Raw genomic sequence first — 16,263 nt, forward strand, 5'->3', positions numbered from 1 at the left:
TTAGGCCTCCCTGAAAAGGGCAGTCTGAATCACCCTCCAACCCAGTGAAACTGTCCAGTGAAGGGTCCCCATTACAGACACTGACAGACTGGTTGGGCACAAGGGTTTTGGCTTTCCTGGGGCACTGACAGACAAATAAATCACTAAGGGTTAAGGAAATCTCCCCTTTGCACATGACAACATGCTACCACATTTATCTCCCCCATCTCCTGAAGAAAAGGAAGACAAATGAACCACATAGGAAACTCCATACAGGTCCTGCAACTACTTTTTAGTGGTTCACACCTGTGAGCAGATGGTGCCTTACTGATCCAAGATTGTCTACAGCTGTAGGCATACTTGTCTGCACACGTGCAAGTTCCTAACATTGACACAGCAACTTTTAGTTTCATTTACACAGACATTTCACAAGTTTACTGAATTAAGGATCTTGATGGGTAAACAAACATTTCAACAAACAAAGGCAAAGCTTTAACCTTAAAACATTGTTTTTGCCAGTGCTCAGTCTTTTCCTCCTTCCTGAAAAGGCTATTTTTCTTGCAGTCCAAAATATGCATTTTTATAGAACACTCATGGCAAAATTTCTGTCTTAGTTTAGAGTAAAACCTTAGCACCACTGAAGTCAGTAAAATAACTTCGCTGTTCTGTTACTGCTCAGAGTATTATGCTCAACATATGTTGCTTACAAGCTTCTTACCTGACGTGAAAAGGCTGCCAAATCACAAGCCTCTTTCTCTGAGTCCCCCTTCAGTGTCTTAGAATCTTCAGCCTCTGTACTGGTGTTTTCCCTACCTTTTGTTGTTTGAGGATTGTTATTTTGAACGCATGCTGCTTCTGTTTGCTCCTTTATAGTTTTCTCTTGACTTTTGCAAGGTAGTTTCCCTTCTTTTCTGAGTTGTCCTCTCCTTCTGTAACCTCGGTAATTGCTCTGAATAACCACTGCTGCCTTCTCTTTGTCTTCTGAACCTTGTTTTTCTGCCTCAGCTTGCTTCCATGAGCCTCTTCTTAGTGACTCTTTTCTTATAATTCCTTTACATCCCGTAGGCATTACTGTTTCATGTTTCAGGTGGTTTCTTTCTACATCCCTGTCGGTCCTGGGCTGGACCACAGCAGATTCTTGACTCTGCTGATCTGCACTGAGTGTGTCTTGATTATCTTGATCTTGCTGCGGACTAGGTTCAGCTGTGAGTTTGACAGAAGATTTGCTGGGTAACTCTTCCAAAGAGTCCTGTTCTTCACTTTCACTAATATGTTCTACTGCAGGGTTCTGCTTCACAGAAGCTGCCTCTTCTTCGGTAGATGTTTCCTGTTGCTCTTGTATGTTCCCTGTGTCACTGTACCCAGAGCACTCACTGTCAGTGACAGCATCAGCTTTATCTTGAGTCTCCTCACTTGCTGCTTCTTCCAGTGCATCATTTTGAGCTGGCTGCAGTTGTGCTTCAAGGAATTCCACAGCAGATAATTCATCCTCTGCTATCATAACTGCTTCTTCTCCCATTTTAGGAAGGGCACTCTTCACTCCAGTTGGACTTTCCACTCCATCAGTTTCCTTCTTGCTAATGGATGCTGCATTTTCCATTTGTTGCTTTCTAAGTGATTCCCTGAATGGAACAGAGTTTTGGGTAAAAATTATAGCTGAAGGAGATGAAGAATAGCAAAAACTTTACAACTACCTTTGGTGGTCTTTGTGTACTTAAATGGCAATTGGATACATTGCAACATGGGAAAGAATTAGTGCATGTAGCTGGAATTAAAGATAGCAATTTGTGTTGTTGTTATTGTTATTCTCTCTTAAAGTGAAAAGGGACATTATATTATTATTTTTATCATTGTCATCACCATCATCATTATTATCTCTTTAACTGAAAAGAGAGATTCCTGGTAAACTTCACAGAAAATTGCTAGGGAGACAATCTAGACTGTGCAAGGGCTGATAAAACAGTAAAGAATTAATGTAAATGTTAACAAAAACTTAAGGCATAAACTTTTTAGTATTTCAAGAATGTATAAATACACTCAATCCTAAAGGTACTGATGAAAGAAAACTGCCTCAAGTCACACTAGGAATGCAAGAGTGATCCTGGGTATAGGTCCAGGTCATATTTAAAAGATATAGTCCTTAAACTGTTGTTGTTCCTGTCAATAAAAACTTCAGTGCTAGGTGAAATCTGTCACTGTTCCTTCCTGCTGAAAGACTCAGGCCTCCTTCACAGGTGTCTTCCAGTTCTCTGGACTAGTCTCCACCTACCGAAATGCTATCACTGAAAAAATGATAGAGATGAGCAAAGTGCTACTAGCTCCATTTCAAAGACTGGGATTACAGCCACATTGCAGAGGTATTTAGAATGTGATTCACTTCACCTAATTTGTAGCTGTTTGATCTGAGCAAGACAACTGGGTTCCCTCTGGCATCACCTATGCTTATTTCAAACAGTGCTTAAGATGAACAGTTCCTTGCAGACAACTAGCTCACTCTTGTCTGAACATTTTTTATGATGAGCTGGTTCCAAAAAGAGGCTCATCTACAGATTCCATTAACATTAGAGGTAGGCACAATGTTGTTGATTTTCCCCCTAAATACGTTTATTCCCTGGGCTTGAAAAGATGATAAAATTGGCCATTGACATTAAAAACCTCCACATAAATGTACATCACCTCCGCATATATATCTAGAATAATCCTAATTTGCTTCACTATTATCTTACAATGTTGTGGAAGGAGACACATCTGAGTGACATAAGAGAAAATAACACTACCTCCTGCTTTTGAAGAGCTTCCTCTCCTTATATCCTCTGTAGTGAGACTGAATTATTATTGCTGATTTGTTTCTTGTCTCAGTTAGTTCTTTTCTCTTCTTCCTGAGTAAGTATCCTCTGGCAACTGATACAAATTGTAATGCAAAACAACATGCAATAAGTGTCACACACATTTCAGACAGTCAAATGATAACAGCATTAAACAAAAGCCAGAAAGAAAATACAGAGCAGGGTGCCCATTATGATCATGTTTCATGTAACACTATTATGTCCTATAAAATTTTTTGAGATTTTAGAAAGCTGTACCCATTCTACATGGGAATACAAACAATCTCTTTCTCATATTTTATTGGAGTAAAGAAAATACAGGAAGATGCAGAATGAAGCAAAGGCATAGTGCTGTATGAGTGCCTCTGGAACACAGTACTCTGAGCTTCGTGTACCTGCTTTGCCCGACTCAGGCAATTGATTTGATTCTTTTATTTCCCTAGGAAACGCCTGATTATCAGTCCACAGAGATTACCAGGCTGTCAACTGGCACAGGCTTGGAATTAGCTGAACATTCAATAGATCAGAGAAAACCTGAAAATTTTATAGCTCAGCAGTTACAGAAGACTTAGCTCATGCACCTTCTGCAGAGACTCATTATTCAAAATGAAAAAGCTCAGCATGCAAGATATGCTAAGCTCCCCAGTAACCAGGTGCATTGTGGCATGAGAACTTGCCTCTTGTGCTTTGTGGGAGGCACAAGTTAAAGTCTGGTATGAACCAGAAATAAGGACTCAGACATGGGTCTTCCCTGAGACGTGTAGGTGCTCACTGGGCACTCAGGCCTTGATGCTGTTGCCGGCACACTGGGATCTAGTGCCATCTGAAGTGCTCCAGGATAGCCAGGGCAACTACATGAAGCTGACAGAAATAACAAGACAGATGGAACTTTCTGGACAGGTAAAGTTGGGTATACCACATGAAATAAAGCCAGACGAGGCCAGACGAGATAACGAGGGCAATATCAATATGGGGGCAAATGACTGAGTATTTGGTGGGTTTGAATAAAAGTAATCACACAGTAGGGTCTACTGACCATAGGAACAGTTTAGACACTTAGGTCACATTTAGACATCTACACTGAAGTGTATTAATCAGAAACTGAACTGCATTTAGAATGTTGCTTCAAAAATTTCTGAATGTGCAAATAATTTTCTAATGGGAACTGGCACAGTCTCCACAGTGTTGTGATTTGGACAAGTCTGCAATTCCAGGGATTCAGCACAAATCAGCTAATCCCATGCAAAATAAAAAGAACACAGTGTATTTTCAAAGTATTTCTTTTGAACTCTAATTCAAAATGCAGTACCAAGAGTATGGGGATAGAACACTCTATGGTGCTTTAAATACCCTGCAGACATCGTAGAAACAGGAACTCTTACTCCAACTCTGCTGAGAGTGTTTTGCATCACTGGAAAGGTCAAGCTGACTTACAAATGAGAAGGGAGCATAAGCAGTATACTTTAACACATTCATATAACTTAGTGCTAAGTTTTATGTGCTTTAGCATTTCCCACTCAGTAGACCAACTTGGGCTCCACTATGTGCAGCCATTCAGTGTAAGAAGCACCATATAAAAGGGACATCAATTACACCTGAATAACTGGATATAGGGTAAATAAACACAAATACTTAATATAAGTAGCACAGTTGGTTTTTATATTGCAGTCTGACAGGGCTTTAGAAAAGTGCAAATTGCAAAGCTCTTGGAATACTTCTAGAGTTTCTTGAACTTCTGAGCCAATTCTTATCCCATTTTCACACAAAAGCAGCTCAACAGGAGTTATTTGGAAACAAATCAAGGTATGTTGTCAATGGATATGACAATATAAGCTATGTTTGGTCTTTATAGACTTATTCTGGTTTACCTTTGAAGTTTTCTGAGAACATTTTATGAGCTATTAGCTTTCTATGCTTTGTTTTCAAACAGGAAGAAGAGTTTTGTATTGCTTTAGAAATAAATGGAAGGGGGGGGAATGAGAGAGTTAAGTAAAAATGGAGACTTTCATTTTATCCTGGCTTCTCATGCACTGCAAAGAATTTGAAATGAAACTGCAGACAGGACAGAGAAGGGGGACAAGAAGAAACACTGGGGATATCAACAGAGTAAAGTGGTAAATTCATACTTTTGCATTTTCTAAATATCCTAATATAATTGACAACTTTCAGATGTCTATTTTTGGTGCATTACTGGATTTTATGCAGGTTTTAGATTGTTTTCTACACTGATAAAGTTCTACTGAAGTGATCTTCAGTACACACTAGCACTGGCTCAGTGCAATTAACAGATGCATCTGACAATAATTAAAAACAACCCTGGTGGTGGTATGTACTCACGAAGGGATATCTGAGCTAGTTTAAATCTTGATAACTGGGGTAGTCACAGCACTAGCTCATATTTGGGTTGTCACCTTTGTAATTATTGAAAACATTGTGCAGATTTGTGCCAGCAGTTTTTACAGAATCATAAAATCATACAATGGTTTGGGTTGGAAGAGACCTTAAAGATCATGTAGTTCCAACCTTCTGCAATGGGCTGGAACACCTTCAACTCAACAAGGTTCCCCAAAGCCTCATCCAATCTGGCCTTCAGACCTGTGTGTCTCTAGCTGTACTGCTCCCAGTTTCACAGCTGCCTACACTACATCTGGCTTGGGGACATCTCTGCAGGGACAGGGTAGACCAAAGCACAGGGAGAAAGAAGGGACGTCCCATAGCAAACATCTGGGCCCAAAGTCATTATCACTGCAAAAGACAAACAAAGTGATGGCGAAAAAGTAAGTGGCATGAGTGAAATTACAGATTGCAGCCTTCTCAAATGTAACTGTTACTGATACATAACAAAACCTAGTCCTAACTGAACAGCACAAATACACACATTATATGCAGTGTCATAGAGGTTTCAACAATACCAGCTGTAATACTTGAACATCTTAGACTAGGAGTGAAAAGGTTTGCTCTGGCATATGAGAATCCCACTCACAGCTGTGGAAAGTGCCTTTAAACCACTTGGAGGTACAGATACACAATACAGCGACCCATTTCAACCACTATATATAGACAGATAAATTATACCTCAGTATGTGTAAATGAGCATAGTCAGTCAGTGTAGCTAGATTCTGGATCAACATATTGCATATGGATAGAACAATACAAGCCACAAAAGCAAACAATTCTTACTTGCTTGAAATCTGGTAATATATTCTTCCACTTTTTTATTATGTTTTGCATTTTTGTATTCTTTACGAGCAACAAACCCCCTGTAAGCTGAAAAGAGATGTCAAAAATTAAATAATCCACTAGGTACAAAAAAGGCTCTAAGGATAAAACAAAGTCTGGAATTGCAAACCTCTATTAAAATATTCATATATTTTGCAGGCTTTATCTTTCAAAAAAACATGACAAATAAGCACAAATAGTAAATCTACATAAAACCCACATTTTCTGGTGCATAAAGCTGTTATGAGTTAAATGAATACAAACCACAAGATAGATAATCAGAATGTAAAATAAGATGATGTTTGAAAGTATTAAAAATTCAGTTGATGCCTCCATCAACGAGGTAATTGGCCTTATTACCTAGGACAGTTAATACATTTTATTTTCATTATTATATTATACAACCTTGTCAGTGCATGCCAGATTATTATTAATAACAGTATCATTTGTGCAATCAGATTCTTCCATTCTTAAAATTGCCTTTTAAATGTAACATTGAGAAATGTAATTTCAGTAGAGAGAGTGTCATAACCTGGTTAAAAGAATTTTTTCTTTGTAAGAAGAGATACTAGGAAGTATAAGATACTTTGTCAAATGTAACAGCAGCAAAAGAGCAAAATCCATATCCAGCATGCACATTCATCTGTCAACTATACACATGCACTAACTTTAAGCAAAATGTTAAATGTTTTAAAGCTGTTACCTGACTGTATTTTAATAGCACTTTGTTCCCTTTGTTCCTTTATCTTTTTGTATCTCCTTGAACCCAGCCACCCTCTGACATAAGCTTGAATCAAAATAATCATGTCAACTGTCTCCTTCCGCATTAAATTTAGCTGCTCCACGTGATAGTATTTTAGGAATACCTTAAAAAGAGTAGGCAAACAAACAAAGTTTTAGTTACCCTCACAGGCCCTGTATTCACTCAATGCATCTAACATCAACAAGAGTTACAAGTTGGTTTCAAACGATGAACAGATTCTTCAGCTCTAGTACCTAAAGGATCATTCTTGTTAAAGATAGCATTTTCATTGTTCAAGATACTAGTTTACTTAGCTCTCCCCTTCAGCACCTCTAGTCAGTCCCTGCTTATGCATACTTTCATGGGAAGATGTTTTAAAGTACCAGTGCAAAACCTCAGTCTGTAACTGTAAATCTGTTTTCAAAGCACGAGGCTGACAGTTTTGTTAATCTCACAAATCTAATGTATGTTACCTAAACATGATCCAAATCTGGAACCTTCAATCTCTCTGCTTTCCAATTTTAAATATAAAGCACTCTGTATTTACTAAATTGCTTTTGTCAAGCACTAAACTCATATAAGCCCTGAAAAACTAGTCCAGCACAAGGGGTACCAACACATTCTTGGTGTATATTAACATAAAATAAAATGTATAGAAAGACTTGTTCACAAGACATTAATGATGCTTATTTTGCAAAATTCCCTCAATCATTGACCACTTTTTGCTACAGATACAGGTTAACCTAATTAAAGTAAACAAAAGCCATAGATCTCAGACCCCAATATATGCTTGGTTTGACTGCATGTGTCCATTAGCCTCACTAAAACAGCAGAGCGAAATAAAGGCTGAGGGGGAGGCAACTTCATGGCTTCTGTCCCACCTATCCAGAAAGAATCACAGACTATTCTGAGTTGGAAGGGACCCACAAGGATCGAGTCCAACTCTTAAGTCAATGGCCCATACATGAGATTGAACCCATGACCTTGGCATTATTACAACCAAGTTTTAACCAGCTGAGCTAATCTCGGGGTCAAGATGTCTCAGAAGAAGAACAGTTATTTCTTCTTCACTCAGGTGATTTCAAATACTTCAGGATTCATCTCCCTCTCTATTCATACCCTTCCTGGGCACTTCTGTTACATTAGCAAATAAAGACACTTGATGCAGTACTTGTCTAATGCTTCTGTTTCTCTGTCAGACCTGAGATCTATCAGTTAGGGTGGGTAGGCGTCCCTCTCTGGCCCACTGGGAAGACTGAAGAGCTAGAAGCAAAAGAAAGACTATGGGAACAGATGTGTGTTTCTCTTAAATGAAGTCTTCCCTCCACTTGACACAAATGGGATCATCCTGCTGTTTCTTCTCCCAGTGCTCAGCAAAGTGTGCCACAGAGGCCTTGGGCTGGAAAGCCAAAACCTTTTCCTTACCCTTTGTGAGTGTTTGCTCCAGAGAAGAAGTTTACAACTTCTTTTCCTTCAGAAAAGAAGCTGAGACTAAGCTCACTGGGATCCTTAGTAAAACATTTTTTGAAAGAAAATGCGAGCAGCGTTGTCACATACTGCTTTGCCTTGTAGCCTCACTAAAACTGATGAGAACTTTAACCCTTTATAAGGTGAAGATTTCAGCCAGGTATCAAGGAACAGTACCCAGCAAAAGGAGTTTGTTTTTTAAAAAGCAATAGAGGCCAAGAGTTACTCCAACCAAACAAGAGAGAAAACACAAATTGCTTAATAAGTTAACAATGGCATACTGCAATGATGTAGATACAGTATATTAAAAAATTACTTTAGTTTTTCCAAGAACCCAGTTGTCAAGGTGGGCTTTTTCCAAGATGGCAGCACAGGTTTCTGGGCTGACTGGAGGATCATCATTAGTTTTGTAACAGATGAGGTAATACCTAAAGAAAAATGCATGATTCTTTATTTGATTAATAAAGAGCAATACATGCAAATATGTTTAAATCATTCATGTAAATAATAAAAACAGTTGCATGAAAGAAAACATAGCACTGAAAAAACCAAAACAGCATATGAAAGAAATTGTTATGATTTATATGCAGCATTGAGAAACTCAATCAAAAGTGGATGAGTGACATATTGCACACCCTGCAGGGTTGTTTAATTCTGTATCAACACCAGAAGGCTTTTTAAAAGTATGCAGCACAAGAAGAGTAGTGCACCAGTTCTTTCCTGCTCTCTCTGCATTCTATGAAAGTAATTTCATTGTCAAAATAAAAATATTTTGAAAGCTTTTCTGCCTAAATTATATTATTTCATATTTAGAAATGTAATGAAAATTTTATATTTTATCTCATGTGCTCGGCCATCTACCTTTGAGGTAGTTATTATGATATGAGATACATCCCAGCTCTTGTTACCTCCTTGGATTCAGCTTTGCAGATCCTTTTGGAACATGTAAGTGCCGTTATGACATATCATCTGTAAGCATTCAACCTGCCAAACTCATTACTCAGAATTAATTCTGACTAGGAAAAGAGGTCAGGATGCTCATGCATAAAAATTACCTGTAATACACCTGATCAGCTGCTGGGTAGGAAAGTTCTTGTTTGTTCCAGGACTTTCCATATTGCTTCATAACAAAATTAACCATATCTAGCTTGCTTTTTTTTAATTCAAGAAAATTACATAAATTATGTGTGCTTCCTGACAGTACATTCTGCTTTTTTTTCTTATTATTCAGCTTTTATACACAAACTTTGTGTTTACCAGCTTTAAATAATGGTAACAGTTTGCTCGAAGAATAATAAAAAAGACAATGTCAATTCCTCCATTTACACCTAAAGTTCCCTTTCTTCTTCTTTTTTTGTAAAACACAATGAATTGGCTTATTTTTATCCTAACACAATAATGTTGCCATTATCTTGGGTCTACCTGTAACTTTCAACTATTAGAAAAATCCAATCCAAAACAAGAAGACAGATACTTAATAAAAAACTTTTTTTTTTGAGGGCGGTATTCTCAGTGCCAGAGATCTCACAGCATCTCCAACTGAGACAATAAAATAGCTTGTAGTCAAAATAGGAGAGGAAACTCAGAGCCTTTGAAGGAGCTCCAAGGGGCAGTTCAGAGGAGTTCTGAGGGGAAAATGGTATCGTGGGTTGGATATAGTTATCAAATATGTTAATTACTGAAAGTTGTAAAAATTATAACATTTGGCTTATGCGTGTCTGTGTACTTTTGTTGTGCATCTTAGAAGCTTCTAATAAAGAAACTACTCTATCTGTCTGTCTATCTATCTATCTATCTATCTATCTATCTATCTATCTATCTATCTATCTCCACTGATGTTGTTTTGAAAGCCTTTTGCAGGATTAGGCATCAGCTTGATTCTTCCCAGTTTGATCTCTCTTCCACACATCCCTCAGGGTCTTTATTTGAAACAGAGGAGTAGAGATTTCTGGGGCAAAGGAAGATAGTTAAAGGAATTATAAAATCATACTGAGGTCACTATGCTTCTTTTTAACAAGTGACTAATACTTAGGAATTATATTTCAAACCAAACTATGCACTTAATGAACTTTTCAGCCCTAAACTAGTAATACCAAATTATCATCTACACTGCACAAGCAGATGCTGCACAGTGCTGAAGGCCAGGAGCTAGAGACATTGTGTTGTTCTTTGGATGCTGTGATTCCAAATTCTTGGCTTAATTCAAAGTATTACACTTCTAAACCTCAAGTCTTTTAAAAAACTTGCAGATCACAAGCAAGTAAATCTTTACCCAAATGCACAGGAAGCCTGAAAAACCATCCTGAGACACATCATCTTTCCCTACACATCCAAAACAGGTCACTAATTTTGTGCCTGAGCTACTCTTTGTCATCCAGTCTATAATCTTTGCCATAGGAAACATCTTTGTATTTTTTCTTTAAAGACGATGCCAAAAACACTGCTGATGCGTAACAGACACTGGACAGCAATGGTAGGAGAGAAAAGAACTTCTTCACACCAATGTTACCGTTTTATGAAGTTAGCGAATAGTATACGGTGGGAATAACCCTGTCTTCGAATTCTTGCTGTCTCCAGAATTCCTGTGTAACGCAGCTGAACCAACACTTTTTCTTTGTCAAACTTGTTTGCCTGACGGTCGTTGTTTGGCTTGATGCACCTGACAAAATGAGGCTGCCCGACGACCATTTTGGATAACAAATCCATCAGAGAATACTGCAAAAAAGTAACAAGAGATCTGACAACAGGATGTTTATAGAACTTGTATATAGGTCCATGAGTAGTTGAAAATTTATTTCATGTGATCAGAATCGTGTCCAAACCCATTTATATTTCATTAAGCTAATACTTAGGGAGGAGATGAAGTAAATGACCCAACAACAATTCTAGCCTTGATAAGTTCTCTAAGTTACTACTTGAGAGAAACACTGATTCCAAATAAATGTACCAAATTTCATCCAGGACATTCTCACAAGCTTCTGTAATGTCCAACATATGACAGAAACTCTCCTTACACCTATTTGCTTATCCTGAAGCTTTGTTAGGTTATTATAGCCCATCTCTTTTCTTCTTGTGAACTATTTGAAGACCCTTGTTCACACAGGGAGTAAATCATGCATCTATGGATGGGAGGTGGAAGAACAGCAAGTCAGTAAATATTTCCATCCCTTCATTAGACTAGAGCAAACTAAGGTCATTCCAGAAGAAGAGCGGCTTACACTGCTCTGATCTTGGACTTCCTGTTCATTGTATAGACTGATGCTGATACTATCGCTGCCCTGCCAAGAAGAAACTTTTGAGGAGGGCAAAACTAGAAGTTCACAAAATCACCATTTCGAAGTTGTATTTTCCCCACATCACCAGGACACCAGGCTAGCAGAGCGGATACAGCTTGTAGCTCCCCATGCCGACTGAGGTGAATCTGGCTGTAAACAACCTTGACTGGTGTTCTGTAAAATTACTTCATGGGACGATCTTATTAAAACACAAATAAAGAAACTCATTCCTCAAGATTAAACCTGACTCAACAAAAAGAAGCAGACAGGAGGTAATGCAGTTCAGCAGTAGGCTGGATACATGAAACCAGTGTAGAACGTCAAGAGCCATATGTTTCCTGTTAAAATGTGCAAATCCATTCTGGACAGAAGCTGCATCATGCAGCAAAGTGCTTAATTAGCTTCATCACTAGTGTGCCAATTGAGCACAAACAAGTAGGACATGCTAATGGATATTTTTTTTTCCCATGCAGTCTGAGGTGGCATATGCTTCCCTCATTCACCCATAGGTTTCTATGTATGACTAAACCACTGGGGCTGAAGCTCAATCTCCATTTAAGATCATTAGTTAGCATGATCTGGGCAAGAATTTCCACTACAGAAAATAGTATCAGAAAAGTGTCCATGTAATTAACTCATTTGCAGCCTCTGATGCTAGATGAGCTGATAATGCATTGAATCACAGACATTAAGTTTCAATGAGGTTTAGTATTTTTTTGTCTAGAACTTTAGAACACCATACAGCTTTGGACCACCATGGTACCTAGGCAGAAATTATCCTTCATTGTCCACAAAGATATGCAATTGTACCTAATAAACAGAGATCTGATCCTCTGGGTGAAAAACTGTTTCCTGATCTAAACCTCCCCTGACTCAGCCTCAGGCTATTTCCTTGAGTCCTGTCACTGGTCGCAAGAGTGAAGAGATCAGTACCTGACCCTCCACTTCCCCTCATGAGGATGTTGAAGACCACAATGAGGTCTCCCCTCAGTCTCCTCTTCTCCAGGCTGAACAGACCAAGTGCCCTCAGCTGCTCCTTATTACAGCTTCCCCTCCAGACCCTTCACCATCTCTGTTGCCCTCTAATAGCTTAATGTCTTTTTGATAGTGTGGTACCCAAAAATGCAACAATATTCAGGGTGAGGCCGCCCCAGCGCAGAGCAGAGTGGGACAACCCCTCCCTCGCCCGGCTGGAGATGCTTTGCCTGATGCCCGCCAGGACATGGTTGGCCCTCCTGGCTGCCAGGGCACTGCTGGCTCATATTCAACTTGCTATCCACCAGGACCCCCAGGGCCCTTTCTGTGGCACTGCTCACCATTCTGTCTTTCCTTAGCGTGTTTACATAACCAGGATTGCTCTGTCTCAGATGCAGAATCCAGCACTTGCCCTTCCTAGGGTTGGTGATGGTCCATCTCTCTGATTTGGTGAGGTCCCTCCACAGGGACTCTCTGCTCTCAAAGGGGTTGACAAGCTCCTCCCAATTAAGCGTTGCTGGCAAACTTTCTTAGTAATCCTTCCAGTTCTGGGTCCAATTCATCATGAACATCACCTCAGCCACTTTATTGTTTGCTGGGAGAGATGACTAAGTAAGAGTTGGAAGTTCAGAGCTGAGCCCACATGAACCAACTGTGTGCACCACTTTGGAGGAAAGAATGCTCTTCACATCTACTTTCTGCTGCAGGACCAGCAGCACAATCAGTGCTTGGGAAGGTCTAGAGTGCTGCTGAAGAAGCCACAGGGATTGACTCAGGACAGCCTCTGAGCAGTGACCATCAAGAATGTTCTTTGGAGCTCCTGTATCCAATTAACTTTGCCCTCTTTCTTAAACTTCTGAAGAAATGCTATACCAATAATGTCCAATCTCCCTTTATCTCCCTTGGTGGAAAAACAAGCAAATGAAAGATTAATATTGATCATCATACATCATCATGACAGCAATGTGGCTGTGCAATCAAGTACAATTAAAGATGAAACATCACAATCTCCTCTAGATATTTGTATTGCCCAGACCCTTGCACCATATATACAGTTCACATGCTCTAAATAGATCGCTGTCGACTCTAAGTAAACAGGTGCATTTCAAAAGGTGAAAGAATAAACATTTATTGTAGTCCAGAAATATTTATTAAAAGATTTGATATCTTACTCTAAAATAAGAAGCAACTGTCTGTGTTTTCATGCTGGTTGTCTCTCTAGGATGATGTCCAGTATCTCCTGCTTCATTCTATAAAGATGAAGAAAAAAATTACACTTTTTATCTCTAGTGAGCCTGTAGTGCCACAAGAAAGCACCCCTTTAGAGAACATAAAACTTAAAAAAGTATTCTAAGCAGCAAAAGTTACAGCATGATCACTAACACAAATCAATTACACCAGTACGTTACATTGCTTTGCTACACAATACACAAACGTTCACACACAGAGGGCACAATGTGATAACTGAGCATCTAATAATGGCCACAAATAACCTGACAATGTCTGAGGTCCTGTCAGTTATTCCATCACCACTGTTATTTTGGTAGTTCTCTAAAGAACATGACTATACTCCATGCCAATATTTTAATTTATCTTTGCTACAATTCAGCTAGGAAATAATACTTTTTTCCTCCAGAAGTTGTTATAAAACTATAGCCAGAAAAAAGGGAAATGTTAGTTTTTTACCTCACGGAAGGAATATGAATTGCACAACACAAAGATATCCAGCTAAACAGAAAAGAAAATAGGAGAGGGAGAAAAACCAAGGAAGGGGTTACTTGCTTACTTTTAATACCAGAACAAGTATTGCCTTTCTAGTTTAAATTAGCGTTCAATGCAGAATCACAAAATCAGTATTCTTACCTTTGTATGACTGATTGATTTCTGGGAGGTCCACATTTGGTAACTGATTGTAGTTTTGCTTTTAGTGTGTGCCAGGTTACCTATGGGAAGATGGAAGAAAGAAACATAGCAAAGTGCATACATTTCATATAAACTAAACCCGAAGTGAGCCACCTTATCTATGCCCCCGTGTAACCAAATTATTAGAAATGTCATTGACTTTTCAGAGTATGTCCTTGTTTTCCCTTTCACCCTTGGGATGGAACCAGCTCCAGAGAAGCTGCATGAAGATGGAAAGGGATGGTTTTTCTCCTTCAGCTCATGTCATCTGCTAGATCAAAAAAAAACCTCAGATGGCAGCAGAAGGTAAGAAAGATACATCTTGTATCCATGTGGTTTTACTCTAAGAACGTTACAGTACTACTATAGTTCTAATGCTACATATATATTAGTTTTTAAAAAAAAGTGCTAACACCCTTGCCTGACCCTGAGGACAAGTGACATGTCATGACTCAAACATATACAGCTAATTCTATACTTTACGACTCTTTCAACCCCCTGGTAAATATAAGGTTTATCTTTCAGCAGAGCTTGCTGGAAACAATTGTGCTTCTCTTCATGTGTGCCTGGACATTCCTGGGAGGCTAGTGGGTGACATGGTCCAAATTTGTCCCAGGGAGGCATTCTAACCATTAATCAGAATGGGCAGTCCTGTGGGAGTGTTTCAGGTACTGTCCACTGGCTGTTTGGTTTACTAGCTCACACATAGTCTTAAGACTCTAACATTGGAATACTTAATCAAGCAATACCTTCATTATGATGGCTTTGAAGGACTAGGTGCAGTGGCATGGTTTACACAGACACTGGTCTTTGAAAGGAGTAATGAAAACTCTGCTGAGCCTTCCATCATGTCTCTGTTGATAAACCCTAACCAGTGCTGCACACTGCCACTGCTTCTGCTAGTAACACAATACCTCTGGGACCTCACTTTCCACTGGGAGAGCCTGTATCTCCCTGTGGTCAGCTGCTATCAGTAAAAGGCAAGGAAGAGTTGGAATAACAGCTGCAAATATATGACATGGTGAGCTAATGCATCATGTATTATGTAATGATATCAAGAGTAAACCTCCCTTGGGTTCAGCTGAATCACAGGGTGGGAAGGAAAAAGAGAGGATTACTCACTTCTAACTTGAGCTATCTGAAAGTGAGGTGTCTATAAGATCCCTGCTGTAATCAGTGGAGAGAGGCACCTTCAAAGGAGATTTTTCCCATCCTAAGAGAAACACCTGATATAGGCAAGATGGGCTGGACTCTGGGCAAACCTTTACAATATCACTGATTCTAGATGATTAACATAGATCAGAAATCTAACTTTTCGTTGGCTATAGGTAGATGGTTTGGAACAGTTTCAAAAGGCTACACACAGTATTTTATAATATTTAACAAGAAGACTGAAACAGCTTTCACAGTTGTCTTGCAAAACATTAAGACTTGGTATCTGTTCTTGGGATCATTTGGACCCTTGCTTAGACTCTATGGAAATTGTAGTTTAGTATCTTAGCAGCTATCAACAAGTCCAAAAGTTCAGGCAAGGACCTTGAGCTCTGTGCTTTCCCAGAACTCTCACTTAAAACAGAACTTCAAGATCAAATTTTGCATTCCACATGCAAAGCTCTCTTTGTGAAGAATAGAAGCCTTGCCAAAACCTTAGTTTCTGTAAACTACGATAACGTTTTAGAGAAATTTCCATTTGGCTCTTCCAATTTAGCTTTTCTGTTATGCTAGAAATGTGCCTCCCATGTAGTTGTACAAGAAAGTAGTGTTGTAAAATACTTACTGTATGGCATCAAAGCCATCACACAGGGAGTACTATAACCCAGTAACAAACTTGTTGTAAGGGCACTTACCCATCATCCTAAAATGGCAAGTATGACACCGT

At 39.1% G+C, this 16,263-nt stretch overlaps 1 protein-coding gene across 9 annotated transcripts in view; it reads right to left on the minus strand.

The window, feature by feature from the left end:
- MYO3A (myosin IIIA) overlaps positions 1–16,263 on the minus strand; it is a 170,406-nt gene that overhangs the window by 17,735 nt on the left and 136,408 nt on the right. For 7 of the 9 annotated variants that reach the window (XM_071560613.1, XM_071560617.1, XM_071560612.1 and 4 more), the window contains 9 exons: positions 14,346–14,425; positions 14,169–14,210; positions 13,655–13,732; positions 10,742–10,947; positions 8,549–8,660; positions 6,727–6,889; positions 5,985–6,071; positions 2,757–2,880; positions 698–1,601 (listed from right to left, as the gene is read on the minus strand). In XM_071560613.1, the coding sequence (XP_071416714.1) occupies positions 698–1,601; positions 2,757–2,880; positions 5,985–6,071; positions 6,727–6,889; positions 8,549–8,660; positions 10,742–10,947; positions 13,655–13,732; positions 14,169–14,210; positions 14,346–14,425 (1,796 nt within the window). The remainder of the gene's footprint in view (positions 1–697; positions 1,602–2,756; positions 2,881–5,984; positions 6,072–6,726; positions 6,890–8,548; positions 8,661–10,741; positions 10,948–13,654; positions 13,733–14,168; positions 14,211–14,345; positions 14,426–16,263) is intronic. The other 2 variants (XM_071560614.1, XM_071560618.1) reach the window with 1 other exon arrangement.

This window comes from Pithys albifrons, chromosome 7, assembly GCF_047495875.1.
Source record: "Pithys albifrons albifrons isolate INPA30051 chromosome 7, PitAlb_v1, whole genome shotgun sequence".
In the NCBI taxonomy this organism is placed as follows: Eukaryota; Metazoa; Chordata; class Aves; order Passeriformes; family Thamnophilidae; genus Pithys; species Pithys albifrons.